Source organism: Gigantopelta aegis, chromosome 14 (assembly GCF_016097555.1).
Source record: "Gigantopelta aegis isolate Gae_Host chromosome 14, Gae_host_genome, whole genome shotgun sequence".
Taxonomy (NCBI): domain Eukaryota; kingdom Metazoa; phylum Mollusca; class Gastropoda; order Neomphalida; family Peltospiridae; genus Gigantopelta; species Gigantopelta aegis.
Window position 1 is genome coordinate 3,471,938 of NC_054712.1, and position 16,911 is coordinate 3,488,848.

Consider the following 16,911-nt stretch of genomic DNA (forward strand, 5'->3'; position numbering starts at 1 on the left):
CACAGTGATAGCCAGCCTTGATTACATAGCCCCTATTATAACAATGTTAGTAACACAACACAGTGATAGCCAGCCTTGATTACATAGCTCCTATTATAACAATGTGAGTAACACAGTGATAGCCAGCCTTGATTACATAGCCCCTATTATAACAATGTTAGTAACACAACACAATGATAGCCAGCCTTGATTACATAGCCCCTATTATAATAATGTGAGTAACACAGTGATAGCCAGCCTGGATTACATAGCCCCTATTATAACAATGTGAGTAACACAGTGATAGCCAGCCTGGATTACATAGCCCCTATTATAACAATGTGAGTAACACAACACAATGATAGCCAGCCTCAATTACATAGCTCCTATTATAACAATGTGAGTAACACAATGATAGCCAGCCTGGATTACATAGCCCCTATTATAATAATGTGAGTAACACAATGATAGCCAGCCTTGATTACATAGCCCCTATTATAATCATGTGAGTAACACAATGATAGCCAGCCTTGATTACATAGCTCCTATTATAACAATGTGAGTAACACAATGATAGCCAGCCTTGATTACATAGCCCCTATTATAACAATGTGAGTAACACAACACAATGATAGCCAGCCTTGATTACATAGCTCCTATTATAACAATGTGAGTAACACAATGATAGCCAGCCTTGATTACATAGCCCCTATTATAACAATGTGAGTAACACAACACAATGATAGCCAGCCTTGATTACATAGCCCCTATTATAATAATGTGAGTAACACAATGATAGCCAGCCTGGATTACATAGCCCCTATTATAACAATGTGAGTAACACAACACAATGATAGCCAGCCTCAATTACATAGCTCCTATTATAACAATGTGAGTAACACAATGATAGCCAGCCTTGATTACATAGCCCCTATTATAACAATGTGAGTAACACAGTGATAGCCAGCCTTGATTACATAGCCCCTATTATAATAATGTGAGTAACACAACACAATGATATAAAAACTAATTCTATATTTTCATGTGTTATTTATTTGTAGGGTTTTTCTTGTATATTAAAAACATAAATTCTTTATTTAATGATATAAAAACTAATTCTATATTTTCATGTGTTATTTATTTGTAGGGTTTTTCTTGTATATTAAAAACATAAATTCTTTATTTACATGTATTATATACTTGTAGGTTTTTCTTGTGTATTATAAATACTGATTCTATATTTACACATATTATTTACTTGTAGGTTTTTCTTGTGTATTATAAATACTGCTTCTATATTTACACATATTATTTACTTGTAGGTTTTTCTTGTGTATTATAAATACTGATTCTATTTTCACACATATTATTTACTTGTAGGTTTTTCTTGTATATTATAAATACTGATTCTATATTTACACATATTATTTACTTGTAGGTTTTTCTTGTATATTATAAATACTGATTCTATATTTACACATATTATATACTTGTAGGTTTTTCTTGTATATTATAAATACTGATTCTATATTTACACATATTATTTACTTGTAGGTTTTTCTTGTATATTATAAATACTGATTCTATATTTACACATTATATACTTGTAGGTTTTTCCTAATGTGTTATGGATTTGTGAACATGGCGTGTGCCCTGCAGACCTTGCTACAGACCCCAAGCTGGCGACCACGGTTCCGGTTTTACCACTGGACGTTGTCTCTGTTAGGTCTGACTCTGTGTGTGACTATGATGTTCATATCCAGTTGGTACTACGCATTGGCCGCCATAGCTCTTGCCATCTGTATATACAAGTACATCGAATATAAAGGGTAATCATATTTAAATGTATTTCTCAGACTTTAAAACAAATCTAACATGCTTTAATGCTTTTATGTAAAAATTAGATTAAAATTAAGGAAAACATATGAAAAGATAATCATAAGTACAAAAATATTTAATTTTTATATAAAAAGGGATTTTAAAACTAAACAGCACAATTGTTTTAGTGTGCAAGTGTAGACAACTGGAAAGAAACAGTGTCACATTGTCTGGGCTTTTTTCTTTAAATAACTGAAAACAAGATTTGAATCTGTTGGTCTGCATGTGTCTCTTCTCTCTGTGTCTCCTCCCCTCCTCTCTCTCTCTTTTTCTCTCCATTCCCCCCCCCCCTCTCTCTCTCTCTCTCTCTCTCTCTCTCTCTCTCTCTCTCTCTCTCTCTGTCTTCCTCTCTTTCTCTCCATTCCCCATCTCTCCCTTTCCTCTCTCTATCTCTCTCTCTCTCCCTCCCCTCTCTCGTTCTCTCCATTCCCCGTCTATCTCTATCTCTCTCTCTCTCTCTGTCTATCTCCCTTGCCTCCCTCTATCTCTCTCTCTGTGATTTGAGTGGTAAATTAAAGAACTGGAAACAAAACATTTGAATCTGTTTGCTCTCTCCATTATAACTGAAATCCAGTACACTCTTTTGTCTGTCTCTCTCTCCAGTGCTGAGAAGGAGTGGGGTGATGGGATCAGAGGTCTGGCCATGTCTGCTGCCCGCTACTCTCTACTAAAACTTCAGGAGGGACCACCACACACAAAGAACTGGAGGTAAGTCTACCACTCTACTCTCTACTAAAACTTCAGGAGGGACCGCCACACACAAAGAACTGGAGGTAAGTCTACCGCTCTACTCAGACTTCAGGAGGGATTGCCACACACAAAGAACTGGAGGTAAGTCTACCACTATCTAATCTCTACTCAGACTTCAGGAGGGACCGCCACACACAAAGAACTGGCAGTAAGTCTATCACTCTCTACTTAGACGTCAGGACGGACCACCACACACAAAGAACTGGCAGTAAGTCTACCACTCTACTCTCTACTCAGACTTCAGGAGGGACCGCCACACACACAAAGAACTGGAGGTAAGGTAAGTCTACCACTCTCTACTCTCTCCTCAGACTTTAGGAGGGACCACCACACATAAAGAACTGGAGGTAAATCTACCACTCTCTACTCAGACTTCGGGGGTGGGGGGGGGGGGGGACAGCCACACAAAAAAAAACTGGAGTAAGTCTACCATTCTCTACTCCGACTTCAGGTGGGACAGCCACACACAAAGAACTGGAGGTAAGTCTACACCACTGTTGCCATGTTTTTATATTTTAAAAATGCCAGTTTTTCTTCAAGGCAATATTGACCATTAACCTCAACCTGCTGTTAGACGTATGACATGTGAGTAGGGTATATACATCTGAGTAAAACAGAAAATAGCAGTATTTTAAGCTTACAAATATTATAAGATGTTGTACATCATACATGTTACTTGTTTCAGACCACAGCTCCTGGTGTTGATGAAACTGGATGAAAACCATCAGCCCAAATACCCGAAACTGGTTAAATTTGCTAGTCAGCTGAAAGCAGGTATGTTGTGTGCTTATATAACTATAGAACTTTTATAAAACTTATCCTGCTTCTTGTTTTATAAGTGTCAACAACAAAATTACCACTACTGGTCAGGAGTGGGAAAAAACCCTTTTTTGCCAGTCTTGGACCGATTCACAATCTTTGAGACCAATTTTTTTTAAAAACATGTGTTTGCCAGTCCCACTTCTGTTATTTTGTCGATTCAAAGCATTGGTATGTTATAAATGTTCTTGCATCAGGGATGTACCTAGAGGTCGTGAACAGCTGACATCAAACCGAGAAATATAAAAGCAGCCTTTTTTAGTTATTAACTCATTTATGAGTGAGTGAGTGTTTAACGACACCACAGCATGAAAAATACATCTGCTATTAGGCGTCAAACTATGGAACTCATTTATGTGCCATTATCCATTTACCATAAATCTGAACGACAAAACTGTTATTCATAATGTAAAACCGTATCTCTGCACAAGGCAGTCAAAAGGGTATTTGGCACAATAGAGGTGGATTCCATGAATCTGTATCTAGTGCCTCATCACATGGAGATCTTTCACTAGACAATACATTGTTCCTGCATTGCTCAAGAGGACTGCCACTCTCAGACCAGTTCAGGCACAATATCTGACAGATGCTTTGAACAGGACAGATTGGGAGGGTGGGGGTGGATGGGAAAGAGAAGTTTGTATATCTGATAGTACTGTATATTTTTTATTACTCAACCGTACAGGTACATCACTTCTGAGACTTGTGATGTGCTGTTCCAAGGTCATGACCCGTGTCCTGAGTAACCATAAAATTATAATGAATGATGTTATTTTAGTAAGTAGTCATCTATGACGTCATTAACTTACACACTTTCAACCTAGACGCAGAGCGTAGCCCAGTGGTAAAGTGCATACCTAATGCACAGTCAGTCTAGAATCAATCCCCATCAGTGGGCCCATTGGGCTATATCTTGTTCCAGCCAGTGCACCACGACTGGTATATCAAAGGCCGTGGTATGTACTATCCTGTCTTTCGGATGGTGCATATAAAAGATCCCTTGCTACTGATGGGAAAATGTATCAGATTTCCTCTCTATGACTGTTTCAGAAATTACCATATGTTTGACATCCAACAGCTGATGATTAATAAATCAATGTGCTCTAGTGGTGTCGTTAAAACAAAACAAAACAAACTTTCAACATAATGCTGAGGCTTTTTGTTTAGTGTTTTCCCCGTTAAACTATATTAAAAATGACTTTTTAAAGGTGTGTAAGAAACAGAATAAAACACTTACGCCCACTGGAGACAATCTATGTTACAGCTCATGGTTTGCTTGCTTTTGATCATTACATACATTTGGCAACCAGTTGTAAAGTAAACATCTTCAATGGGTATGTTTCCTATATTATTATTTATAGTCGTTTATATAAACATACTGTTTTTTCCAGGGAGAGGTCTAACTCTGGTTATGAGTGTAATGAAGGGAAATTTCTGTGAAAACTTTGAGGATGCACAAGCAGTGAAAGAGGTACGACATGAAATAGTTGCATTTAATTCCATTTGAATTTAGTTCAGTTATTATACTCAATATTCAGGCATGGATCCAAGTGGGTGTGGGTAGGGATTGGGTGATGTGTTGTAGGTGTCTGTTAAAAACAATTGAATTTAGATCAGCTATTAAATGTCAAATTATGTATTGTTTTGCAAGTTTTTATATTTGTTTCAGTCACTAGACAAACTGATGAAGAACTATGGTGTAAAGGGATTCTCTGATGTTTGTGTCTCCGAGACTGTCTCAGAAGGAATCTGCCATTTGTAAGTTTTCTATAAAGTCTATTTTATAATTCACTAATTCTTATACTTATAGGTAAAAAAAAACAAGAAAAAAATAGAAAAAAAGAAAGAAAGAAAGAAAGAAAGAAAACCCCCACCAAAACCCTCCCACACATTTATAGGTATTTGACATGCCTATATCCAATTAAGGTTCAAGCATGCTGTCCTGGGCAGAAATGGGGTTGGACAGTCCCCATAAATGAAAATGGAAGCAGATATGTCGACCAATTTTGATGCCACCACCTAAATATGAACTGATGGTAGAACAGGCTGTTTATAATTTATAAACCTCGCTTAATTTCTGGTTGAAGAGGCCCTTGATCACAATATAATTTATTAAAATGCTAAAGTCAACAAACACCAGAAATTTTCACAAACTTTATACATGTATAAGATCGATTCCATTAACAGATCCATTGATTTATTTCTATTCCAAGCAAGGATTGATGACCATCATAGTTCTGGGCAGTCATCAAAGGCATCCATCCATTTCATCCAATATAGGGTCACTGTGGACAACAGATCCAGTGATTGCACTGGTCATGTTTCAAATGCTGTTTTAAGGAAATTGTAGGATACTTGTCAAAGATGAAAACAGGAATCAGTGGTTTTAATAGTTATACCATGAATGTGCATGAGAAAGAAAAAAGAGAATATTGGCAGTTATTAAAAATTGTGTACATACATATATATATATATACAGTCAAACTTGGTCTAACGGGCACCTCTATATAATGGCCACCTGCCCATAATGACCACCCAGAAACCCCCCCAATGCATTTCTTTCTTTATTTGACCTCTATAGAGCAGCCACCTGTCCAATGCAGCCAGCGTCCACTATTTTTCAGCTAAAATTAGGTCTGAACCTGCATTAGCGGCCAAAATATTCCCCCCCCCCATTTTTTTTCAAATTCTTCCCACCATATATAATCATACAGCGATTTAGTTCCCGATAAATCCCATTGTTTTCTGCAGTGCCGCCATTGTTGTGTCACATGACCGGAAAGTTTGGCGATTTGATTCGACTCAACAAATAATAAATTATTTTGATGTTATCATATGATGTTATCGTTGTAAACAAATATACGTTTACAAATACTAAGCATTATTTTAATCCTTTTGTTAATTTGGTAAATGTCAACAGCTGTTCGGTTCCGGCGCTTGTATAATTTGCATTCGTTAGTTCAGCTCAATCGTTACTCGATAACAAGGCGACTTCTCATTGGCTGCAGCCTACGAAAGCAGAATGTATTACAGTATCTAAGTTGTTGCGGTATTATCAAAGGCATTTATAATCAAGGTGTATGAGTAGTTCCTACCGTTAACTGGTCATGATTGTTGTTCACAAGCAGTTTGTACCAAGCGGCAAACCTTAATGGATTTAGTTAAGCCGGTATGCTTTGGCAAATCGCGACCTTTGTTTACCAAAATTGTTTTGTTTGCGGTTCGCGACGTAATCCCAATGCAAGTACCGTACCGTATTGTTTTATGTTGTTTTTCTTTTCTTGAGGGTATTGGAATTAACAAAGGAACTCAAACTGTTACAACAGTTAATAATAAGATTTTATAGAGAAATAAATTAGGGTTTTGACTGATTATTTTGGGACCTCTATATAAAGGCCACCTGTCCATAACGGCCACTTTCTGTTGGTCCCTTGAGTAGTTGTTATATATATATACATACTGAACAAAATAAGAAACTTCCGCTAACTTTGCTTGAACATAACTTGATGAAAAAAACCCGGGGGAATAATTGTTATATATGCGTTTAAAGAGTGTTCCATGTTTGGTGCAAAAATCATGGTCATAGGTTAACAGAAACTGGGAGAAAGTTTGACCAAGTGTGGTAGGGGTTAAAAATAAAAACACCCACTTAATAACGAGTATGACCACCTCTTGAATTGACCACTGCAATGCATCGCAGGCACATAGAATTGACTAAAGTGTTGATTTCTGCCTGTGGAATATTGTTCCATTCCTGAATGAGCGCTTGACGAAGGTCGTTGACGTTAGCGGGTGTGTTGGGACGACGCCTCAATCGTCTGTCCAGACTATCCCAGACATGCTCGATGGGGTTGAGATCAGGACTTTTAGGAAATCAATGTTATTTGTCCTAAGAAAATTTACAGTGTCTCTAGCTGTATGAGAGGTGGTATTATCATGCTGAAACATCGAGATGTTGCGTTGTTATGGAACAGAGGAATGACGTGATGAGTGAGAATGTCATTGCGGTAACGTTGAGCATTTAAATTGCCATCAATGACGACTAGTGGTGAATGATAACCAAGGGCAATGGCTGCCCAGACCATGACACAACCCCCACCACCGAAACGATCTCGTTCAAGAACACAACAGTCAGCATAGCGTTCATTTCTCCTACGGTAGACGCGCACCCTGCCATCACCACGTTGTAAAGAAAATCTGGATTCATCCGAAAAAAGAACGGTATTCCAGCGTCGCCGTATCCAACGAATGTGGACACGTGCCCAATTAAGACGATTTAGACGATGATGTTGCGTTAAAACGCATCTGACATAAGGATGTCGTGCATGTAAACCGTTCTCCCACAGACGATTACGAACAGTTTGCCCACTGATTTGGTTATTATGAAGCCCAGGTGTGTTAGCAGCAGTAGCAGTGGCAGTTTGGAATCGATTGCGCAAATGCGTGTTCATGATATAGTGGTCTTGACCACGCGTTGTAACACACGGACGTCCACGACGTGGCAAGTCGTTGGTGCTTCCTGTCATTCGAAATCTTACGCGAAGATTTCGTATTGCTCGACTAGAACTCCCAACATGCCTTGCAACATCTTCTGTCGACATGCCAGCATCAAGCATGCCAATCGCCCCGTTCGCGTAAATTATTGGGTATTCTTGGCATACTAAAAATGCTACAATGTAAAAAACTTTAATTTTTTTACAAATTTTGAAGCGTTTTCGTTCACTTAACAATAATGTCAGTAAGAGGAAGTAAAACAAATTGACCAAATACTACACGTGACATATCGAACCATGCATGCACGTGCAAATTGAATTTCACGTTGTCGACGATTAACAGTGCAAAAATAATCAATAAAATTCATGAATCCTGATAATACAGCTCAAGGCTAATACTACCTATATAATTTCATTACACAATGAATTCTTTAACACAACAAATACTATATGTACAAATCGGAAGTTTCTTTTTTTGTTCAGTATATATGTATATTCTCCAAAGTCATTCTCTTTACTTTACTTGGCAAAAAGTGTATGTAGTATTTTAAAAAATATCTCTTTTATCTTTTTTGTTTTACAGGATACAAAATGCTGGACTAGGTGGTTTAAAACATAACACGATTGTGATTGGCTGGCCGTACGGTTGGAGGAAGGAAACTGAGACACGGAATTACAAAGTCTTTATAGGTAATTTCACACACTTGATTAACACAGTGTATTAATGTATGGTTGCCATTAAAACATACAACAACCACCACTCTAGACTTAAGTGTTTTAATTAATATACTGTTAAATAATAATGATTAATTTAAAAGACAACAACATTTAACAGCTTGCCTGAGGTGTGATGGACTGCAGGATCAATCACCCTTAATGGACTTTTTTTTTCCACCCATCCCAATGAGTGGCCCATGATTGTTACAATAACCACCATGGCACATGTAGGGCCTCCATGATTCCAAAATACTGGACTCGAGTACTCCAGGGTCAAACTCGACCTGGACCCGAGTACACTTACCCTAGATGATAATGAGACTAAGGAATAAAGTAAAATAGCATTATGGTTAGGGCCTCCATGATTCCAAAATACTGGACTCGAGTACTCCAGGGTCAAACTCGACCTGGACCCGAGTACACTTACCCTAGATGATAATGAGACTAAGGAATAAAGTAAAATAGCATTATGGTTAGGGCCTCCATGATTCCAAAATACTGGACCCGAGTACTCCAGGGTCAAACTCGACCTGGACCCGAGTACACTTACCCTAGATGATAATGAGACTAAGGAATAAAGTAAACCAGCATTATGGTTAGGGCCTCCATGATTCCAAAATACTGGACTCAAGTACTCCAGGGTCAAACTCGACCTGGACCCGAGTACACTTACCCTAGATGATAATGAGACTAAGGAATAAAGTAAAATAGCATTATGGTTAGGGCCTCCATGATTCCAAAATACTGGACCCGAGTACTCCAGGGTCAAACTCGACCTGGACCCGAGTACACTTACCCTAGATGATAATGAGACTAAGGAATAAAGTAAACCAGCATTATGGTTAGGGCCTCCATGATTCCAAAATACTGGACTCAAGTACTCCAGGGTCAAACTCGACCTGGACCCGAGTACACTTACCCTAGATGATAATGAGACTAAGGAATAAAGTAAAATAGCATTATGGTTAGGGCCTCCATGATTCCAAAATACTGGACCCGAGTACTCCAGGGTCAAACTCGACCTGGACCCGAGTACACTTACCCTAGATGATAATGAGACTAAGGAATAAAGTAAACCAGCATTATGGTTAGGGCCTCCATGATTCCAAAATACTGGACTCGAGTACTCCAGGGTCAAACTCGACCTGGACCCGAGTACACTTACCCTAGATGATAATGAGACTAAGGAATAAAGTAAAATAGCATTATGGTTAGGGCCTCCATGATTCCAAAATACTGGACCCGAGTACTCCAGGGTCAAACTCGACCTGGACCCGAGTACACTTACCCTAGATGATAATGAGACTAAGGAATAAAGTAAAATAGCATTATGGTTAGGGCCTCCATGATTCCAAAATACTGGACCCGAGTACTCCAGGGTCAAACTCGACCTGGACCCGAGTACACTTACCCTAGATGATAATGAGACTAAGGAATAAAGTAAAATAGCATTATGGTTAGGGCCTCCATGATTCCAAAATACTGGACCCGAGTACTCCAGGGTCAAACTCGACCTGGACCCGAGTACACTTACCCTAGATGATAATGAGACTAAGGAATAAAGTAAACCAGCATTATGGTTAGGGCCTCCATGATTCCAAAATACTGGACTCAAGTACTCCAGGGTCAAACTCGACCTGGACCCGAGTACACTTACCCTAGATGATAATGAGACTAAGGAATAAAGTAAAATAGCATTATGGTTAGGGCCTCCATGATTCCAAAATACTGGACCCGAGTACTCCAGGGTCAAACTCGACCTGGACCCGAGTACACTTACCCTAGATGATAATGAGACTAAGGAATAAAGTAAAATAGCATTATGGTTAGGGCCTCCATGATTCCAAAATACTGGACCCGAGTACTCCAGGGTCAAACTCGACCTGGACCCGAGTACACTTACCCTAGATGATAATGAGACTAAGGAATAAAGTAAAATAGCATTATGGTTAGGGCCTCCATGATTCCAAAATACTGGACCCGAGTACTCCAGGGTCAAACTCGACCTGGACCCGAGTACACTTACCCTAGATGATAATGAGACTAAGGAATAAAGTAAACCAGCATTATGGTTAGGGCCTCCATGATTCCAAAATACTGGACTCAAGTACTCCAGGGTCAAACTCGACCTGGACCCGAGTACACTTACCCTAGATGATAATGAGACTAAGGAATAAAGTAAAATAGCATTATGGTTAGGGCCTCCATGATTCCAAAATACTGGACCCGAGTACTCCAGGGTCAAACTCGACCTGGACCCGAGTACACTTACCCTAGATGATAATGAGACTAAGGAATAAAGTAAAATAGCATTATGCATCTTAATTCCAGTGCTGAACATGGATGCCAAGTCATGTCATTGTATTGCATTCCACACATTTTGTTTTCCCTCCATGTCTCATAGCCCTATAATGTAATCGGCGGCAAACTGAGATACAAAATATAATTAAATGAGAGTGCTCTTCCTGGCACGGGTACTCACGTCCTGTGAATGTCCTCTCATCTTGCCAGACTCGGCCTGTGCCCCAGTACTTGTGGAGATCCTAGGTACTGGTATGTACCTCACTATGAAAACTATATATAAACATTAGGAGTAGCTTATGCTTTAGCAGTACTCTCAAAATGCTTGTGTCTATGGCAAGATTAAATGTGTATGTAGTAAATATACACAATGTCACATACATTGTTTTCGCTTCCTATTTATTGCACAAGTTTATTTTGTGCAAGAATACACGGTCTCGGAAGCAAAAACAACGTATGTGAAGTTCTGCATTTATTACATACCTTCTTTTATGTTTTACAAAAACGGTTTTTAATTTAATGCCATAACAACACTTTGTTAAATTTGTGATAAAAAATTATTTCAAGGATTTACATAACGTTAAGAAACTTACTCAGCGGCAGTCTTGTGTAATGTTTCAAATACGATGTGGTAATTTGTAAATCATATGTGACGTCAGCAATTAAAAGGCGCTAACTGCAGTAGAAATTTAAAGGGAATTCCCCATTTAAAAGTTCTGGTCCAGATCGCACATATGTGTGATACAAAATAAATTTATCACACAGTTTCAAAATGTCTTTATCACTATAGTAAGATTGAATAGGTATGTAGTAATGTGTTGTAAGAATGGATCACGTGGCTTTAAATATCTGTATTGCTTTGTGTTTGAACAGACAGTGTCCGCAACACACAGGCAGGGGAGAAGACTCTGCTCGTCTTAAAGAACATAAATCAGTTTCCAGACTCCGAGAAACTTCACGGAACTATTGATGTCTGGTGGATTGTACATATCCTTTATTTATCACTGAAGCCTTTGTTCTGATTTTGTGTGTGTGTGTTTTTTTTTTTAACCACTCTTATAGGCACTAATTTTGCCAGATGGAAATAAGTATGCAGGTTATTCATGGATTATTAAATAAATGTTTTTAATGTTTGTTAATACATGTACAAGATATATAAAAGATTTTAACAGAATTGAAAAAAAAACTTAACCAGACTTTAATTAGATATTTTATTTAGTACATGCAAGGTTTATTCCGTTGTTTAACAAATCGCTAACTACAGATTAAAGTTGAATTAGGTACATTTATTTCATCATAAATTCTCTAAAAAGTTAATTCAGAAATCCTGTGCCTTTTGTAAAACGATGCTACCATTTTGTTTGAAAACTGAATTTGGCTCAATATTTTGTGGCCAAATTTGTCAAACTGCTAACAAATAATTAAACCTTGTACATATGTATTTCATGATATCATGGTTACCGTAACTTGATATTTTTGCACAGGATGTGTTCTGAAATCTAGAGTTGATTTTCAAAGACTGTTAACCATTAAAGGGACATTCATGAGTTTGCCGCATTGTAAGACGTTTCCGACTAATAAACTATTTCTACAATTGAACTTACATATTAAATATATTTTCTTGTTTAGAATATCAGTGTCTGTATATTCAATGTGTTTCTGGTCATCTTAATATTTGTCAGAAGAAAAGTCTGTTAGTCGATAACATCTTACAAATTGCAGCAAATTAACTTAGAAATGTTCTTTTAAACATTTTATATACTAGGTAATGGAAATTTGACAAAAATAAGGCCGCTTTAATTCTATGAATATCTTGGCCAGACTAGCATTTGTGAGTCTTCAGCATTTATTTAGTTTAGCATTCAATGTCTTGATCCTTTGTTTTATGATCTGGCTTTAGACAAAACCTTTTTATGGACATATAAGATTGTACACACATTTATTAATTTAGGGGCTGTTTAACAACTATGCAATGCTCTAGAGATGTGTTACAAAATGTAATGATGGAGGTGGGGGGGGGGGGGGGGGGTAGTACGTTCAAAACAATTGTCAAATTTTTTATTATAAAGTAAAATGCAACCAGCCATTGCTATTTTGTTCTGTTTGTAACTAAATATAACTAAATGGTATCAAATGGACACAAATGTAGTATTCTATTTTTTATATATCTTTAAAATAAATTGAAACATATTTTGTAAGTAAATTGATTTACGTATTTTGTAGTTAACTGATGCGACACAGACAAGTAAATTTTACGTTAACTTGTATATCACAGAGTAATCGATTTCAACTGTGTTTTTCTTCAGTGAATGGTATTGGCAACACATGACCCATATTTTCGAAGCTATGAAATAATAAAATCATTGAAGTTATGTTATGACGTGTGTTGTAGTGACGCCATAGCCTACAATGGTTTTATGATTTCACAGCGCTATGATAGGTTCGAAAATCCCTAGCCTGGAGCAACTAGTCATATGCCTTTAAGTTATTATCACACATATATGTGTTATTAGTATATGTTATCAAACATATTGAATGATTTTCTCACTAACGAGTGTGTAAGAAATGTTTGTTATTAATGTTTTCCTTAACTCTTGACACATGATGGAGGAATGCTGATGTTACTTCCATTCCTGCTACGACAAGACAGATCTTGGAAGCACTGCAAGCTCAGGATATTTACTGTGGCCCGTATCCTCTCATAGGAGTCAAATGTTTTATATCTGCTGTTCTGTTGATACCCAACAGCCAATGTATTTGTTTATGTTGGATGTTGTTAAACGTTTGTTAAACATTCATTTATTTATTCCATCCATCTTTCCTTCCTTCCATCCATCCATCCATTTGTTTATAGGCATCAGAAGATATGATAAACTGAAGAGCAGGGCAGTTCTATATTAGTTTGCCTTCCAATGGGGGGGGGGGAGACATAGCCCAGTGGTAAAGTACTCGCCTGATGCATGGTCAGTCTAGTTCTTGTTTCAGCCAGTGCTCTAGTGGTGTCAATGAAAAAATCTTTAACCATTTCAGAATAACATTATTGACTACAAAATCCCTTGTAACACTTATTTTATATTTTATTTGCTCCATCTTCTGTAGTGATGTAGTTTTCTGTGTGAAATAGATGACAAACACTTGTAAATGTATGACAGGTGTAACTGCTAGTTAACAAACGTAAATTCACAATGTTTTGTGAAGTTGGCTGTTTTGTAGACCAAGAAACCCAATTGCTGTGCCATTGTTTTTAAGAGTTTGAAGAAGTGCCATGCATCTGGGCATATCATTTAACATTTAAAAAATACATCTATGAAGTGTACATTTTGTTAATTGTTGTATTTTAAATGAAGTGAATATTTGTCTTAACCCATATGAGAACTGGAGGATAACTCAATTGAGATGAAGAAGGATCTGAAAAGCTACTTGTACCAGCTACGAATAGAGGCTGATGTGGAAGTTGTTGAAATGGTCAGTTCTGGATGGTACTTTTTAGTCTGGCAGCTAATCTAAATACAACCTAAATGATTAAATCAGTCAGTCAGTCAGTCAATCAGCCATTCATTCAGTAATTCAGTCACTATGGCTGGTTTCCTTTGAAGACTTAGTGTTAATTAGAATTTCCAAATGTTTGACATCCAATGATTAATGAATCAGTGTGCTCTAGTGGTTTCATTAAACAAAACAAAATTTTAACTGACGACTGTCTTTCACAATTGTTTCATATTTAATATTCAATAACTGATGATTAATAAATCAATATGCTCTAGTTGTATTGTTAAACAAAACCAACTTTTAATCTTTTTGCCATCTGTATTTTTGTATTTCAGAACAGGACGGACATTTCTGCGTACACCTACGAGAGAACGCTGATGATGGAACAGAGAACGCAGATATTGAGAGACTTACAGTTAAACAAGATAGAGGTAGGAAGCAATTTCCATGTAGTCATAATAGCTGTTGATGCATGGTATTGTGGTCTATTAGAGTGCGCTGTGCGGCCCAATACCTCTGACTTCAGCACTCAAAGTTTCTGTTAGGGTTACCTCACCCTTAGTCCATATCAGTCTAGCCTCTATCCATTGACCAGTCCAGCTTGGGTATCCCTAACAGAAGCACAGCTCCTGCTGGCATAGCTCTCTGGGCCACTGAGACATACAAGCCCCCTCACCACGTCAAGGAATGGACTACGAAGGGCATAATTTCTGTGTTCTCACTAGTAGACATAATATATTCCTCAAAATAATTAGTTAGGCCAGCTTTCCATTAATGCAGTTTCACATGCAGGTTTACTAATACAGCGCATTTACATTGTACATTTTCCATTAATGCGATTTCACGTGCGGGTTTACTGATACAGCACATTTACATTGTACATTTTCCATTAATGCGATTTCACGTGCGGGTTTACTGATACAGCACATTTACATTGTACATTTTCCATTAATGCGATTTCACATGCAGGTTTACTGATACAGCACATTTACATTGTACATTTTCCATTAATGCGATTACACATGCAGGTTTACTGATACAGCACATTTACATTGTACATTTTCCATTAATGCGATTTCACATGCAGGTTTACTGATACAGCACATTTACATTGTACATTTTCCATTAATGCGATTTCACGTGCGGTTTACTGATACAGCACATTTACATTGTACATTTTTCATACATGCGATTTCACGTGAGGATTTACTGATACAGCACATTTACATTGTACATTTTCCATTAATGCGATTTCACGTGCGGGTTTACTGATACAGCACATTTACATTGTACATTTTCCATACATGCGATTTCACGTGCTGGTTTACTGATACAGCACATTTACATTGTACATTTTTCATACATGCGATTTCACGTGAGGATTTACTGATACAGCACATTTACATTGTACATTTTCCATTAATGCGATTTCACGTGCGGGTTTACTGATACAGCACATTTACATTGTACATTTTCCATACATGCGATTTCACGTGCTGGTTTACTGATACAGCACATTTACATTGTACATTTTACATACATGCAATTTCACGTGAGGGTTTACTGATACAGCACATTTACATTGTACATTTTACATACAATGCGATTTCACGTGCGGGTTTACTGATACAGCACATTTACATTGTACATTTTCCATTAATGCGATTTCACGTGCGGGTTTACTGATACAGCACATTTACATTGTACATTTTACATACATGCGATTTCACGTGCGGGTTTACTGATACAGCACATTTACATTGTACATTTTCCATTAATGCGATTTCACGTGCGGGTTTACTGATACAGCACATTTACATTGTACATTTTCCATACATGCAATTTCACGTGCGGGTTTACTGATACAGCACATTTACATTGTACATTTTCCATACATGCGATTTCACGTGAGGGTTTACTGATACAGCACATTTACATTGTACATTTTCCATACATGCAATTTCACGTGCGGGTTTACTGATACAGCACATTTACATTGTACATTTTCCATACATGCGATTTCACGTGAGGGTTTACTGATACAGCACATTTACATTGTACATTTTACATACAATGCGATTTCACGTGCGGGTTTACTGATACAGCACATTTACATTGTACATTTTCCATACATGCGATTTCACGTGCGGGTTTACTGATACAGCACATTTACATTGTACATTTTCCATACATGCAATTTCACGTGCGGGTTTACTGATACAGCACATTTACATTGTACATTTTTCATACATGCAATTTCACGTGCGGGTTTACTGATACAGCACATTTACATTGTACATTTTCCATACATGCAATTTCATGCACGGGCATTCAGTGAGCTCAATAAGAAGTTGATCGCTGAGAAATGTTTTTGCATGCAGGTTTTTCAGCACGGTGGCAGCACAACGCAAATATTTACTTTCGGTTTAAAAGGTCACTTTGACATCGTCAAATTTTGTATAGTAATCTACTTGAAAAATTGTAG

At 37.5% G+C, this 16,911-nt stretch overlaps 1 protein-coding gene across 1 annotated transcript in view; it reads left to right on the forward strand.

Annotated features, from left to right (window-relative positions):
* Nucleotides 1-16,911, forward strand: part of LOC121388464 (solute carrier family 12 member 4-like) — a 59,188-nt gene that overhangs the window by 35,345 nt on the left and 6,932 nt on the right. Inside the window, exons 13-22 of the mRNA XM_041519812.1 lie at nucleotides 1,590-1,808; nucleotides 2,461-2,565; nucleotides 3,293-3,381; nucleotides 4,818-4,897; nucleotides 5,096-5,184; nucleotides 8,503-8,609; nucleotides 11,811-11,924; nucleotides 13,539-13,628; nucleotides 14,311-14,402; nucleotides 14,762-14,857. Coding sequence (XP_041375746.1) covers nucleotides 1,590-1,808; nucleotides 2,461-2,565; nucleotides 3,293-3,381; nucleotides 4,818-4,897; nucleotides 5,096-5,184; nucleotides 8,503-8,609; nucleotides 11,811-11,924; nucleotides 13,539-13,628; nucleotides 14,311-14,402; nucleotides 14,762-14,857 — 1,081 coding nt within the window. The remainder of the gene's footprint in view (nucleotides 1-1,589; nucleotides 1,809-2,460; nucleotides 2,566-3,292; nucleotides 3,382-4,817; nucleotides 4,898-5,095; nucleotides 5,185-8,502; nucleotides 8,610-11,810; nucleotides 11,925-13,538; nucleotides 13,629-14,310; nucleotides 14,403-14,761; nucleotides 14,858-16,911) is intronic.